The sequence below is a fragment of the Accipiter gentilis genome, chromosome 11, assembly GCF_929443795.1.
Source record: "Accipiter gentilis chromosome 11, bAccGen1.1, whole genome shotgun sequence".
Classification (NCBI taxonomy): Eukaryota; Metazoa; Chordata; class Aves; order Accipitriformes; family Accipitridae; genus Astur; species Astur gentilis.
The window spans coordinates 24,468,286-24,484,494 of record NC_064890.1 but is presented as its reverse complement, the minus strand read 5'-3'; the positions used below and the strand labels follow the sequence as shown (position 1 = coordinate 24,484,494).

The 16,209-nt window shown below is 35.6% G+C and overlaps 1 protein-coding gene across 9 annotated transcripts in view; it reads right to left on the bottom strand.

The window, feature by feature from the left end:
• Positions 1-16,209, bottom strand: part of POT1 (protection of telomeres 1) — an 83,236-nt gene that overhangs the window by 44,309 nt on the left and 22,718 nt on the right. For all 9 annotated transcript variants that reach the window (XM_049813914.1, XM_049813916.1, XM_049813910.1 and 6 more), the window contains 3 exons: positions 14,863-14,910; positions 13,552-13,666; positions 738-868 (listed from right to left, as the gene is read on the bottom strand). In XM_049813914.1, coding sequence (XP_049669871.1) covers positions 738-868; positions 13,552-13,666; positions 14,863-14,910 — 294 coding nt within the window. The remainder of the gene's footprint in view (positions 1-737; positions 869-13,551; positions 13,667-14,862; positions 14,911-16,209) is intronic.

Here is a 16,209-nt window from a genome sequence, read left to right as displayed (position 1 = left end):
GTTATCTTGCAAATTAATATGTAACATGGTATAATTATGTCTTTGGTACTATTCTATACCTCTAAGTATGGTCCAGCATTACAAGACTTCCATTCTGTCTCTGTAGTGTGGTTCCTCTTCCCTATACAGTTGCAGCAAGCATAAGAAAAACATCCAGCAGAGGCAGTGCCAAAGCTATAAACACTGTTTCCTTCATGGCCTTTGATACAGATAAATATGGGGTAAGGCAGGAAAACATCAAAGAAGCAGCTAGAGCATATTGCACACTAACAACCCCAGGTAGATTACATTTATTTGAGTAACTCTCCATCTGATCTAAACTGCTCCACAACAGAAGGTCTAAAGAAATCCCTCAATTCTATTAGTCTGAAGAGAAATAAATTGTGCACATTTATGTCTGTAAAATTCTGTTCATCCAGAAGCATTACCACGTGATTTTTGCCAACTATTTTAACAAATATTCCAAAAAAATAATGCTGTTCTGGAGTTGTCATAACCACATCTAACACTTTTTTAAAGAGAGATATCAGCTTAGTGCTCTGTTTTTGTTTAAAACATTTGATAGTTTATTTCCTCTTTTTGTCCATACCATACCATAACCATAGCTGTTTTATCAATCAACTCCTTTATCCAATGTCTCCACGTGTTAATTTCAGTACATGAAGAATTAAATTACTCCTACAGTCCTCTCACTGAAAAAGAGCAAGCACATAAACCACCCACATTGTAGTACATACCTTTATTCTATGAAATCGAACAATATCTCCAACTTTGTAAATTTTTGGTAGGGAATCTAGATTTCCATTAAAAAGAGTGCACGTTAACTTCACATTTGATGGATCCACAAGTGTTACAACTGAGCAATAATCTGTAAAATATAAAAGTGAATGAATAACAGGCATTATGGAGTCTATGGAGTCATTAATACACAGATATTAAACTTGGGATGAAAAACCATATGGCCAATTTTTTTCTGCTATGATGGGTATAACTCTTCCAAAGTCTATTTAGTTACAGCAGCATAACAACTGAAGCGTGGCCCATCTTGCTGATAATTAGCCCAAATAACTGAAAATGAAATGGGTGATTAAGCACAGGTCTGTGTGCCAGGAACACACAAAACTTTTTCTTCCGTCTGCAATAGGCATGCTATTTTTTTCAGGTTTCAATTACTTCCTCTATAAAATGGGGACCATATGTACAATCTTGTACAATCCTTTTCTAAGATTTATTTTTGCACTGTCTTCTGAAGAGGTAAAGAGTTCTACAACTTCTAAAAGGAAATTAAAGCATAAACTACCTATCTATTACTTCAACACAATATGCAAGATATATACTACAAGGATACAGTCACACTGTGGTAGTTAGAAAATATAGTTAAGAATCTGAAATGTGCCCTTCTGAAGTTAAACTTCATTAATGGAATTTTGCTTCTATTAATGACCTAAAAAGTAAATTCAAAACAAGACACAAATATGACAGAGCAAACCAGCCCAGAATAGAGCAGTATTTGCAGATGACATAAATGAAACCTGTGTTTTCCATTTCAGCTTACAGAAGCACGTGTGCTCAGATACCTTACAAATGTAAAAATGGAGTGAGAGTAAACTTGCTCTTTCACAGCATGGTAGCTGGTTAACCTGCCTGACAACTTTTCAAATACCCAATATCAACTTGGTTGTATGTTTAGAACCTCAAACATCCACACATCTTGTCCTAGTTGCTTTTAATCAAGATAGAGGGCTTCTGTTTTCTATACTTATTATGCTAGTATTTACTGAAAATTAAAGTTCAAGGGTGAATTACAACTTTTTCAGCGGACCAGTAGAGCAATGACATCGTAACCTATTATTTTTACCTTGATGACAACCTTGATAAATTTACGTACACAAAATTTTGGCTTTTAGAAAGAGTTAGCAAGATCCGCAAGCAAAAAGCACAATTTTTAGGCATTAAATTAACATTACTCAATGATTTATAATTTAAAATTTCTAACATTTGAACTCTTGCAATGGTGAACTCTCTGTTGGTTTTCCATTTGAGCACACCATTCTTAGATGTCAGAATGAGAAAGCACAAAACCAGTATTGGCAAGAGTAGCAAAAAATTTTAAACCAAATAGTTTTGTACTTTTCCCCAGTAGTATAACACTGATTTACTATTTCTCTTCGCATTTTTCTGTACTCTGAAAAGAGCGGATATATCTAAACTGTTTGCAATGCGCACAGTGCTTTCAGACTGGAATCATGAATTAAATGATTCTGCTATTATTCATTCTGACTAAAAAAGTATAAATCACTAGATCTGAATTACCCAAAATGCATCAGCAACTCTCCATCGTCTTTAACTCACGTTTTTGCTCTCACAATCCAATTTTAAGAATGTAAGTTTTCATTGTAAAAGTTACTCACTGCATATAAAATGCAGACATACAGTCTAGAAGCAGGAATAGCTCCTCTATGTACAGAACCCATTTATTCCTGCTATAATCTCACTATTGTGGACCCCCATTTAAACCAAAAGTTCTCTGTCAATTTTTGCATTGCATTTTGGTAACAGCCAACAACAGAATCTCAACTCTGTAAAAAGAGAACAGTTGTAATTCTTAGAAACAAAGCTGCATGAAGACTTATACCCATTCTCTTGAGGTACCAAGAATGTGGACACTGTTCAAGATATAAAACTCTCAAAGTAACAAGCAAAGACATGATCATAATTCAGCAGGCATCGAGTCAACAGTAAAGCAGCAAAATTATCAAACAACAAATAAACCTGTTTATTAATTGTATTGCTGATATTTGAACAAACTACAGAAACTGACTATATAAAACAGAAATTTGAAACAACTGACCAGAACCTTCTTGTTTGACAGTGTGAGCTTTCTCAACCAGTGAAATTAAACACTGGAAGTCTATAAATGACAGTCAAGGTCGAAATAACTGTGGCTTGTGGGTAAGCCCATGCCACAGCAGATACGCCCACAGAAGAACTAAGGCCCATGGAGGAACCCACATTGGAGCAGAGGACACCACTAAGAAGGAAGGTACAGTGCGGGAAGGAAGGAGAAAACAACAACAACAACCACCACCCAGTAAGGAACAAGTAGCAGCAAAAAGAAACAGCTACCTACTACCTACCCCAGTGTCCTGTGCCACCCTTTGCCCCATTAAGAGACACAGCATAACCTGCAACAATAACAAGGGGAGTGGAGACTAGGAAGGGGGAAGGAGAGGTGTCTGGAGTGAAGCTGAGCCTGGGCAAGGTGAAGAAAAGGTGTATTTCCTAAGCATTTAAATGTTTCTCTTCTTTGTTTCCCAATACTTGAAACAGTTATTAAATGTTTATGTTAACTGGCAGTGAATTAAATTCCCCAAGTCAAATCTGTTTTGCCCATGACAGACAACTTCTCAACTCTCAAAAATAAAACCCCAAACAAAAAAGCAAAAAATCCAAACAAATCAAAACCCCCAAATTCCCTTAGCTATAATTCTACGAGGCAGTTAGTGATAATGACACTAAACCAGAGTTTACATGTCTGGGAACTGAACAAAGGTGTCATAGCGCTAAAATAAAGTCAATAAAATCTCCATCATGCATTTTATAAACATACAGACACATAAATTGTTGCTAGACAGCTTTGAAAGAGAATACTATCGACCTACTAAAACTGACAGATTTGCCTTACATAAAAACTACAGGAAGGCAGTCAAAAGACGACAATCGTCGTATGTAAACTCTGTGAACAGATTCCCCCCCCAAACATGAAGACAAATACATCAGACTGGATTAAAATCCATGCTTCTATGTGCAACTGCCTATGCCCTCAAAAGAAATATTCTGCTGTTTCCAGCAAACACAACCTTAAATTTAACTATCATTTAAACTTAAAAGTTTAAATTCTTTAACGTTTTGAGCGACTGAAGAGTTGAAAAGAAATCCAGTGATGGCTTACCAAGAAAAATAAAACTACTTTTCCTACAGATATAAAACCCTATAATATTTCTATAAAACCACTACTTCTCTTCCTCCCCAAGATTTTTACACAACCTCAATAATGATAAATTCTCATCTACTGCACTCAGAAGTTACTAAGCATCATTCCTTTGCCCACTCCCACCAAAGGCGCAAGGTCAAGTGTCATATGAAACCTATTCTGACATTCTATGCTAGGATAAGCAGACGTGAATAAAGTCTAGTCAGTAGCTGACAAAACTGCAAGCATTTACTACTGTAATCCAAAAACGGATTGTTGTATTTCTTTGGGTATGAATTCTAGAGGTTAACTTAACAGCTCAGCTGCAAAGCAATATGAGCAAAATGAGCAATTATGAGGAAAAAAACATATGGTTCATAGAGTTACAATCCTTTCAGGATACAGGATGACATGTTACAGTGCAATGATATAATCCAATATACGAATCAAGAGTCAAATAACAAAAACATTCCACATTAAAATTGTGGTTAACCTTTGAGGCTGTGATTATATAACTTAGTCAGCTTCATGCATGTGCAGCTGCTTATTTAAGGGGGAAAAAGTTAACACACTCCCTCCATTTTCTGTGCAATTAGCATACTCAAAAGACTAATAATCATCCTACTCAAAGTAGTATAAAATATTATACTTAATTTATATAGTCAGGGAACACTTTCTACATAACATAGGTTCTCTGTCTGTGATTTTAGACTTCCATTCTTGACTATCACCTCAAAACATCACTTCTACAAAAAACCTAATTAAAATAGAGCTTTTCAAGAACAAAGCATGAAGACCGATTTTCTTTTAAAGAAATCCTCATCCAGCAAGACCTTTTTGAAAGTAAAAATTAAAAAGCCACCTGTCTTTACTCCTCCAGCTGGAATGTGAAAATTGCTTTCTGCTTTCCATAGCCGCATTATAGTTCAGTGATTGAATCACTTTTCTATGCAAGTCACAAGTCAAACTCTAAACAGAATTGCTGAATTTAAATAATGTCCCAGTGTTATAGGAAACAATATAATAAATGTGATTGCTCAAACTTTTGATTTTTCACAATATACTTTCCAATGAAGCAAAATCCCTCAGTTACCAAGCTAAAAAAATTAATGAAAGTTTACATATTGGAGTAAATTTTCCTTTACTAGATAAATTTACTCCACTGATTAACTTTTCTTAAAGAAGAGAAATTTTACCACTGGTAATTTTTACTTGTAATACTCTGGATTAAAAATATGACATAATGGATGCACAGCTCAGCAGATTTATATACTAGAAAAGAAAGTTTTTAATTACAAACTAGATTGACTCAGTAAAAGCACTGGTTTTAGGCTGATACTACACAGAACTCCGAACTGCACATTTATTTATTTTTTTAACATACTTTATTATTACTATTATGAAGAGGTATTTCCACTCAGGCTTAACATCATGGGAGGGACCACCAGCAATGGACAGCTATCTGTAAGGATGCTTGTAACACCTCAGAATTGGTGTTCATGAAAACAAGCAGTGAGAAGTGACATCTGGTTTAAATGGAAGTATGGAGTGATGTATGTCTTACATGCTTCTTATATCCTTTCAGACTAGTCCTTACTGTTCTTTAAAAATAAAATTACTTTAACTTGTTACTTGTTTTTTTATTTCATCTCATAAAAACACCACAACTATTTGTTGAAGCAGCTTTTTAGAAAAGAAATTTATGCAACAAAAGGAATTCATTATTATTGCAAGGACTATATTATAATCAGTAAAATTCCAAGTCAAGATCAGTAGAAGGTTACATTAACTACACGGAGAATGCTGATCTCCAAGATTCTAGGTCCTGACTTTAAATAGTTTGAAATATGAATGTTTTGTACCCCTGTAACAGTCACTGAAAACCTGAAGTTTCCTCCACTGTGATGACAGCTTAGGTTCATTCTTCAGGTTATAGCTTTCTTTTTATAAATGGCATAGCATTTCCACTCTTTTATGGACTCTTACATCAGTCATTAGCATGCTCAGAAAGTCATCGTCTCTCCACAGTGTACAGATATATATTTAAAAAAAAAAAAAAACAAACCCCAAACCCACAGCTTCACTTACAAATTCATTTTTCAGTCATCATAAGAAAACCAGAATTACTACAAAAGCTTTCTAGATTAGTAGTTAGTGATGTCGTAGGAAGGCATTTAGTACTTAATGATTAAACATTTATTTTAGTTTTACTGAGGACTTCAGCAGTTCCTAACAAATACGCTTGTATAAATTCTTTTGGCAGAAAGCACCAATCTAATTACGAATCTCCTTTTGGGCAATCACATATGTATTCCTGACTAACATTTAAGTGGTAAACCCACTATCCTGAATCAATAACTTTCCCCTGCAAAGAGATAAAAAGGTTTTTGGCAATGCTGTTGGCAAAGAGGGCCTCTAATTAGAGATTGCCTTCTGTTTCTTACATTTCGATACACACAAAAACCGATTGTAACAGATTATTCTCTTTTCAAAACTACACCAAACATTAATACTGTTTTCAAGAATTACCGAGGCCATTCAACAGACAAGTATCTTTGTACTAAAACCAAGCAGCTGAACTAGCTAACTTACCAAGTATGTTCAACAAAACACAGGAAGAAAAATAATACAAAGGTACGCACACTCCTATGTGTGTGTGCATATGTATATGTACATACAAACACAGATATTGCAGAAGCCCAAACCAAAACCTCTAAAAAAAAAAATCAAACTGAAGAAGTTTTATTACAGCTTGTTATTTCTAGCATGGCAATATGCTTAAGAGATACAAACATTCAGTAACTACCAGAAGCAGCTGGCTAAACAGATGCTTTAATGCCATCATTTGTAAATTGTAGATCATAGTAACCATCTTGAGATTTCTTTCTATTAACTATTTATTTAACTGTTTAATTTTTCATTTCCTTTTAAATTTTTTAAATTTTTTTTTATCTTCAGTATTAGATGATAGGAAACGGCTATTATTTAAAAAAGAAACCCATACAGAAGGGAAAAGAACATTACTCCCATCTTTAAGCTTCAGAAATGAAATCACTATCTTTACCTCCACAACAGTTTTTATTCTGTTATGCAAAATTTAAATACACCCTCAATATTTTGATTTGGAAGAAACAAAATGGAACACAATACTTTAAAGAACAGAACTACCGCAGACTTAACTCTGAGTCTGCTTCCTCCCAAATAGACCATCAGAAACCACAACAGCCTGTGCTTGGTTTGTTTTGCACTCTAAAGTTGGTTTGCTATTACTTACTAAAAATTGACTTTTAACTGAAGTTGCCCACATGCTATAGTTTAAAGTAATGTTTTTTCAGCTACATAGTTTTAAACAAATTCTGGGCTAAGAACGTTGATGAACTTGGTTCAAGATCAAATAAAAATTGAAAACAAAAATAAAACTTAGGGCTTCAAAATACCTTTAAGAATCTGATTTATGGTTCTGTTTGGGCATGAAGAACTGCTGACTTGGAACTGTTCAAGGTTTTTATAAATGTACTTTCTGAAAATGCTACCCTTTATTAATTTTGATTCTAAGAAATATTTTGTAAAAATAAAATAGTTACTCTCCACATGTGTGTCTAGGTAGGCTAAAATAAGATTTTAATTCAACACATAACATATGAATATACTGCATATATCTAAGAGGACAAGCTAGGCGGAGGTTTCCCCAGGAAAACAGGGCATTGCTCTTATGCCTTATTGTTAACCAGCAGCAAGGATTCTTCTTGACATAATTCTTCCCTGCACTATGGAAAACACTGACTGATATCTGCAGGAAAAAAAGAGAAAGACTTGGGGAAGCAGTAGCATCACATTGTAATGTCCCAAAACTTTCATGGTCAAGCACATAATCTCTGTAATTGGACACTACAAAGACAGAGGCTCTTTTTCTTTTATATTTACTGTTTTTACTCAGGCTAAATACTTGAGATGTCCTTGGGCTTAAGGGAGGGGAAAGAAGAGAAGCATCTTTGTTAAAAAATTTAAAATTTCTAAGACTCTTAAACTATTCAGAAAAGAAAGCTAGAATACAATTTTGAACACTTCCAACAGACCTTCCAGCAGACAGAAAACCCATCTGCCTGTTGTACCAAGCAGGACCTGAAGTACTTCCCTGAACAGTTTTCACAACACATAAAATTTTGATGTATAGGCATTCCAAACTACACACCCTGAGCTGAAGCATGCTCAGTTAAAACAACTTTCTCTGGAATAAATAATAATTTATGATCATACTGAAAACCCACGTCATTCATCAGTGTTTTAACATTCCTCTAATGCAGTAATCAAAATGATGAATATTTAATTATAGATTATATAAACTGACAAGGCTAAATTAGGTACCAATTGCTTTCAGTGTGAACACAATGCAAAGCTTCAGCCTTAAGCTTTAACATATGTAAGAATGAGCAGTATCTCATATCTAGGGGCCTATCTATATAGTGAATAAAGACCCATATGGATTACATACAGCGGCTCCACTACCCATGCTTGTGGCAGGTACCAGCTTAAAGCTATATGATTCTATTAACACAGTGTCAGAAAGAGAATGTATTAGGGCAGGATTGTGCCAGATCTAATGCAACTACAGAATTTTCTGACAAGAGCCATTTCATGCCCTGCCAATTCAGAGCAATCATTGAGCATTTTGCACCCTCTCAAGCAGACATAACTCTGGATTGTGTAAAAAACCCCAAACCCAACACTGAAATATTTAACCGAGTAGTGAATATTTTTACACTAAAACTCAAATCAATTAAAACTGTTCCAGAGATTTTCATGATAAAGTAGCAAGTGAATCACAACTATCTTCATAAATAAGAAACTTTTCAAATTATGTTCCTGATCTCCACTGATATTGTTGATTTTGTTGGTTGGTGGTTTTTTTTTATATTTCCAACCGAAAATATATAGGGAAGATATATTAGAAAGTTATTAATGACATCTAGGCAAGGACTCATTAAGTGAATCATCATTTTCCCTGCTAAATTTCTACTATTTATGAAACTGAAGTGATTAACTTGACAAATAACTCAGTTGCAAAAATCTGTCCTAGTTGTTTCAGAGACTTATTACCTTGAAAGTCAGTGCATTTAACTTTATCATTTTTACATATCTGGAAAGAATGTCTCTTAGATAAACACTGATTGCTGGAAATTAAGTATGGTGTTCAAAGTCCCTAGGTGCCCAAAGTCTTGTTAAAGCAGCTGGACAAATGACAAATCAAGAACTGGTCTTTCATGATTTACTCAAACAGTAAAAGTAGTACTTTCTACATTTGATTCATTTCCTTCTTACCCTTTTTGTTGTCATCAACGTGAACAAAGGAAACAAAACCTTTAAAAGATTTATGGGGTTTGTTTTGCTTGTTTCTTTGCTTTTAAGCCCGAGTTTTAAACTTACATTAGTTTTTAAGAGGAAAGTACCTCCATTCACCACTGGCAATATCTTGAATTATTACAGATAAAGCTAATCTTTTCAGTTCCCTATAAACACAGCAAAGAAATCTATTGCTGGCCGAGAATATTGGCAGGAGCCTGACTTTTCAAATATATATATCTATATACTATACAGATATTGTAAGACTGATAGCTTTTGACCAGGTCTAGCATAAGCAAGCAATCACCAGACACCACCACAAAATGAAGAGTTTGAGAAGCTCACTACAGTGACAGACAGATATTGTTTGGCAGCCTGTGAAGAGAAGTCCAAATAGAGTAAATCAATATTGAAATAATTTATCAATGTTTTACATTAAAAACAAAATACTGTTCTCTGCTCTGTACCGGTCTAGATTATACTTGCACCTTTACAATGAAGTCTTTTACAGATTTTAGTGGCACATCAAGCAGGAAATAATATCAGTGATGAAATCTCCCATCCAAAGGAAGTGTGTTGTAAACTTTTTAATTTGGTCCTTCCATTTGGGAAAGCATAAAGACTATGTGTTATTATTGTTCTTCTTTTTAAGTTAAAGAGATTTTTCATTCTCCTGAGATTCTTATCTTCAAAGGAAACTTGTTTCTCAAGGTCCCTTCTCCAGATTTATCCTCATTTTATTATAACCCAAAGAACAGGAAAGTCTGAAAAACCTGGAGAGTTCTAGCATGTGTGCTGGGGTGGCCTTGGCTGGCTACCAGGCACTCACCCCGCCACTCTCTCACTCCCCTTCCTCAACAGGACAGGGGAGAAAACAAGGTGGAAAAGCTCATGGATTGAGATAAAGACAAGAAGATCACTTACCAGTTACCATCATGGGCAAAACAGACTCAACTTAGTGAAGATTAATCTATTGCCAATGAAAATAGGGTAGGATGGTGAGAAACAAAGACTAAAACACCTGTCCCCCCTGCTCCTTTTTCCCAGGCTCAACTTCACTTCTTCATTCCCAACATCTCTACCTTCCCTTTTCTTCCCTCGAGCAGCGCAGGGGGATGGGGAATGGGGGGCTGTGGTCAGTTCATAACAGCTCCTCTTCTCTCCTGCTCCTTCCTTGCCATACTTTTTTCCTGCTGCAGCGTAGGTCCCTCCATGGGCTGCAGTCCTCTGGGATAATCCTGCTCAAGTGTGAGTCCTCCACTGGCTGCAGTGTAGATCAACCTGCTCCACCACGGGCTCTCCACGGGCTGCAGGGGAATCTCTGCTCCGGCGCCTGGAGCACCTCCTCCCCGCCTCCTCCTCTCACTGTGGTGTCGCAGGGCTGTTTCTCACACTTTTTCCCCCCTCACTCCTCACTGCCGTGCAGCATTTTGCCCTTTCTTAAATACGTTTTCACTCGGTGCCCCGGGATGGGTGGGCTGGAACTGGCTGGAACCAGCTGTGTCCGGCACGGGGCAGCCCCGGCCTCTCCTCACACAGGCCGCCTGCCCCGCAGCCCCCGTCACCAGCGCCTGGGCACCCGCACCCAGCGCAGCTTGCTTTCCCATTTTCGATCCTTTTTTATGCCTGCCAGCCCCAAATCTTCTCCTTAAGCCCCCAGCAACCTAACACCACCCATTCACTACTATCTGGGAATCTATCTCCAACCTTTGAAGAGCTCCTACTGGAGTCTTTCTCGGAATTAATACTTTTTAAATATTAACTGTAGCTAAATCACACAACAGTTCCATAAGTATTCAGCTCTAGGGGCAGAATAATTTTTATTACTGTTACCTCTAAGCTAGCAGTATAACTTGATCTGCTATACACACAGCAACCACACACACACTTAATTTAGTATTTTATGAATGTTTGCATTTCTAATTAGATGCCAGAACATTTTTCTGTTTCTAGTCTAAATGCATTGAGTTCCTGCAGATACTTTCACTTACTATTATTCCTCATCTACACCTAGGAGTATCCGTTGTGTTGTAACATTCATAATGTAAAAGAATTGGAATTTGTACTTCTCCACTCTTACTGGGGTACAGTATTATCAAAACCCAATTATTTTATGAAATAACAGTGACATCCAACTTTTCCACAGCTTTCTCTAACAACTACCACTTGCTTTTTCCTATATAAAACAATATTTCATCTTAAAGATCTGCAATTCATTGTTTAGCAAAATAACTTTAGTGTATCAATGACTATGTAGAATATGATAATATACATTTTAATTTAGTCTCAAGAGGAAAAAAAAAACCCAAACACACACTATATTTGCTATAAAACCAGATGGACCATTACTGGCTCAGTTCCCAACTTAATGACTATATCTATTTTTAAATGTTAACATTTGAATTAGATTATCCCATAATCTTCAGACTTATTTTTTTGTTTATGTTTCAGAGTTCTTTTGAGGAATGCTACTGCCTTTACAACATTTAGTGAGAACATAGAGCGGAAAGGTTTTCTAGGGGCAAGCCTTGTCACCTGCTATAATAAACACCAATGGGAATACATTGCGACAACTAACTGCAAGGGAAGCACAGAACTGCTCTCCTGCAGGCACCAGGTCACTGAGCCCTAGTGCTGCGGATACCTTGTTTCTTCTGTTGACACGGTCAAGAGTATGTAAAAATGCTGCTGAATTCCCAAAAGCTGTCCATTAGCTTGTAGACTCAGTTAATCTAATATATTCTTGAAAAATTCTACCTTGCTCTGCATAACTTAACTATGACTACTGAGTGGGATGGTGGCTGCCTTCAGTACAGCTGACACTCGGTGTGTGATAGCCCAGAGAACAGCACACACATCATCTCTTTTCCGTGGGCAAGCGTTTTTAGCTACAAGTCCAGTGAAGCCACACTTTAGCTACAAGCGAGAGCAAAATTTCCTGTCAATAGGGTCTTTCATACCAGTATGTCTATCTAGAAGAATACTTACATGCACCAAATGGAAGTAACTAAGCATGCCCACAATACAGATTATATCAGTATGGTTCAGTTGAACATACCGAAACTAGCATACACACATTTGCACAGACCTCCCAGATGTTCCTCCCACTCATACACTCTAAACTGATTCAAACAGAGGCTGAAGATTGCTTGGTCTTCAAAAAGTGAACCCATTAGTTGGACCTTACTTGGACTTGGAGCTTTTTTGGGATGTACCACCATGTTTGCACACCTTTCAGCTATTTCACTTATGTTTCAAGCTACCTAACTGTAAACAAACCTCATTCTGGAAGCCGTGGTACTGCGGGTATAGCACTGTGCTCTCACAAAGGCATTTACTGCCTTGTCTTGAATGCATCACCTTCAGACTGCTGCTGGCAGTTTTTAAGCGAGTAAGATCACACAGATCTGTTTGCAAAAGGTTTTGCTGACAAGCCACTAACTCTTGTTTCTGATTTAATGCTCACTTCTTAAATTTCTGTATTTAGAAGCCAAAAATCATGGCTATTGACATTATTCAGGAAACTTGCATGCATAATTAAGACCACAAAAATCAGTCACCATCATAATCTTTTCCTTTTTGTTTGATTAAGAATACATTTAGAAGGGGAAAAAACCCACCAAACTTTAAAATGCACAGTTAATTTATAGTAAGCAGAAAATACTTTGATTAACTCTGAATCAGAGAAGAAATTCTACTTAATCAAATTCAGCAGGAGCATCACCTAGCTGTATATTTACTGAGCACCTAGTGAAATGGTACAATCTTCTAGCAAAACTAGCTCAACAGTAAGTGTTCACCTCACAGACAGAAAAAATTATTCAGTTGTTGCACACTTTCTACAAGTAATAAATATGCTTTCACCACATTTATAGTGTATCATAACACTTACTGTCAAAATCTCAAGGAATAATTGCACACAGGTACACAACAACCCTTTCCCACAAGTACAGGTGCAGGGCTTTTGTACATTTTTTTTTATTTTTTTTTTGTACAGGTCCTTCTCCTTGTTTTGTACTGATAGTATTAGCTTGATAAATACTTTCTTCATTTGCTATCTCCACCAGTCTGCCTAAACCAACTCTGATACCCCTTACCTATTCGTTGTTTGGTTTCCTTGATGTTAGCTGAGAACCATGGTCAAAGGACAACCTGATTTTGTTGTTCTCATTGATTTTTAATAAACATAGTAAGAACAGTTCCGTTTGGAAGAGGAATCTCTTGAATAAAGTACATACCAGTTCCTTTGCTTACATATGGAGGCTTGAAGAATTTCACAACGCCATACAAATTCACTATAGTTCCATCTTTAAGATGATTCAGAGGAGTATACACATATTTTGGTGCAACAGACTGGAAAGGCATGATAAAATTAGGGAACAAAAGAAAAATTATTCAAACATTCACACAGAATTTTGTCTTTTAACACCATCCACCCTCATCTTAAAATAAAAAAAAGTTACCTATTTCTTTCTGTCTTATTCACTTTAGATTCTAAAGCTACATATATATACATATATTCACAGACAATAAAGCACACAAGACTTATTTCCATTTCTTTTTGTGATTGCATCTTCCTTATGATAAACTAACCAGCCAGTTCAAGTAAGTTTTAATACATGAAACAGGTGAATAAAAGTAATTATAATAAAGAATGATGGAAAGTCATTTTTTTACTGATTGATTTTAACATGTGCATCCAAAGGGCTTTTGAAAGCACATACATAAAAAATTCTGTAATTCTTATTGGCAGTGTCACTGCACAGAATCTCTGTCTTGGGGGGGGGGGGGGGGGCTGTACCTCTCAGCCATTGACTAAGTCTTCCTATTAAAAATACCACACTTGTTGAAGTATTAGAGGAATGAAGGATTACCTTCTACTGTTTAAGGACTACTCTCCTCTTATCTTAAGGTTACATTGTAGGCTGATTAGTCTCTTTTAAAGAATACAAGTTCTGCCAAACTGACTGAAAACTGTGGTTTTCAATTGCTATATCAGGGAAAAAAAAATGAAAGTCTTCATAAAATGAACATGAAGCCCAGCTGTATCATCTTTGGTACTAAATCTTTAACCTTATGATAAAGAACAATAAAATTTCATACCAATTTCTATGCCTTTAATATACTGTTTCCTGTAGTATTTTAATTTAGATGCATAAAGGCTTATTCCAAACAGTCATCAAAAGAAATGTTAAGACCAGTACATGCAGTCTGATTCCAAATCAAAGGAAGATTCATATTTCCATTTTTTTAAAGCACAGGCATATAACCTTCTTTAGAACAACAGTTACCTTTCTGGTTCATATTTCCCAAACCAACATGCAGCCTATTTTGAGATCAAGATGGAAACTATATGGCAAGTATAGAAAAAGTACTAGTTTTTAGTATTTTATCCTGTTTTGTGGGAGTATTATTTGCAAAATTAAAAGCTAAACAAATGACTGCAGGGATGAGAGTATGGAAGTAAAATAAACAGAAAAGAATTCCACACATTCTTATTTACATGCAGTTGGACTCACATGGCTTAAAAACATCCCAAACAAACTCACCAAAGATGCAGTTTCTGGAGCAGCAGTTGTTCTTGGTTTACCATAAATCTGAGGACACAAAAACATAGCAAACTTTCTGAGTATAAAAGTGAAGGCACTGCAAATACAACAACATTTGATAACTCTAAAGCAAACATAACTCTATAAGCAAATACAAAACAGCACTATAGATGCTTTAGCTATGTGAATCACCTCTGAAAATAGTAAAATTTTATCCTACAGAAAAAAATAAAATCATATTTACTCCAATTACACTCAGACAAAAGCTACTTTAAATAACACACACATTTTCTAAATTAGAAATGCACTTAGTTGAATGTAAGTCAGGTCACATCAGTAGAGTCAGCATTTGAAAGTCAAAGGCCACAAATTTAAAACTGTACTTGCTTAACAGAGAACTTAAATGGGTTTAGGTTTTGTACATGTTAATGCTTAGAACAGACCTACTTTCAGTGACTCATTACTCTCCTTTGGTGTAAAAAAAAAAAAAAAAATTAAAAAAAAAAGGTCAAGGCAAATTCACCAGAATAGGATAAATTCTATTTAAAGATAGTTCCTAAGCTTTTAGACCCATACTTACCAAGCCAGACTTATCTTTAGTGTAAGGTCTTTTAGAGAACTAATTATGATAATTTGACATAATACAAACACATACCCACCTTATCAACAGATAACATCATGAAACAGTCTGCACTATAATTTTAATTCATTTTGTTTCTTATTGAGGTGCATGTCAATCTTTAATTATCTACAGAGGTCAATTCTGGAAAAAAATGCCTTTCCGAAAAAAAAAAGCTTTTTTTCTGAAATTTAAAATTATTGTCAGACAAAATTATATAGACAAAAGTTCAAAACTTGTCATTGGCACAGAATTTATTTTAGTAAGTCTCTTTTATATGTGATTTTGTGTTTAATTTTTCATAATTATTTCTAAGTTTGTTTCAAAATCTGGCTGACAGGTTCAAAGCAATCACCATATTGTATAAAGTTATACCGTTCTCCATGGAGGTGCCTTTTCCTTTTCACTGACTACAGAATGGAGTTTACAGCATCATCACAGAGAGTTCAGTTCAGTGCTATCATCCCTTGCTTTAACAGTAGCAGACAATTACAGTGATTAAAAATTTACAACATTTTCTCACCAGATGCCCATAACTGTTGGGGTAATAAGAACTATTAGAAATATTCCACAGAAATGTCCAATGAAGTTTTTGAAAGCTTAGTTTCATTCCACACCCAGCCCCTCTCCCCACCTAACTACAGGTTTCCAAGTGTAGAATAATATCCTAAATCCTTAGGTATTTAAACTTCTGTAATTTTTGTTAACTTTTAAAATACTAATGCTTA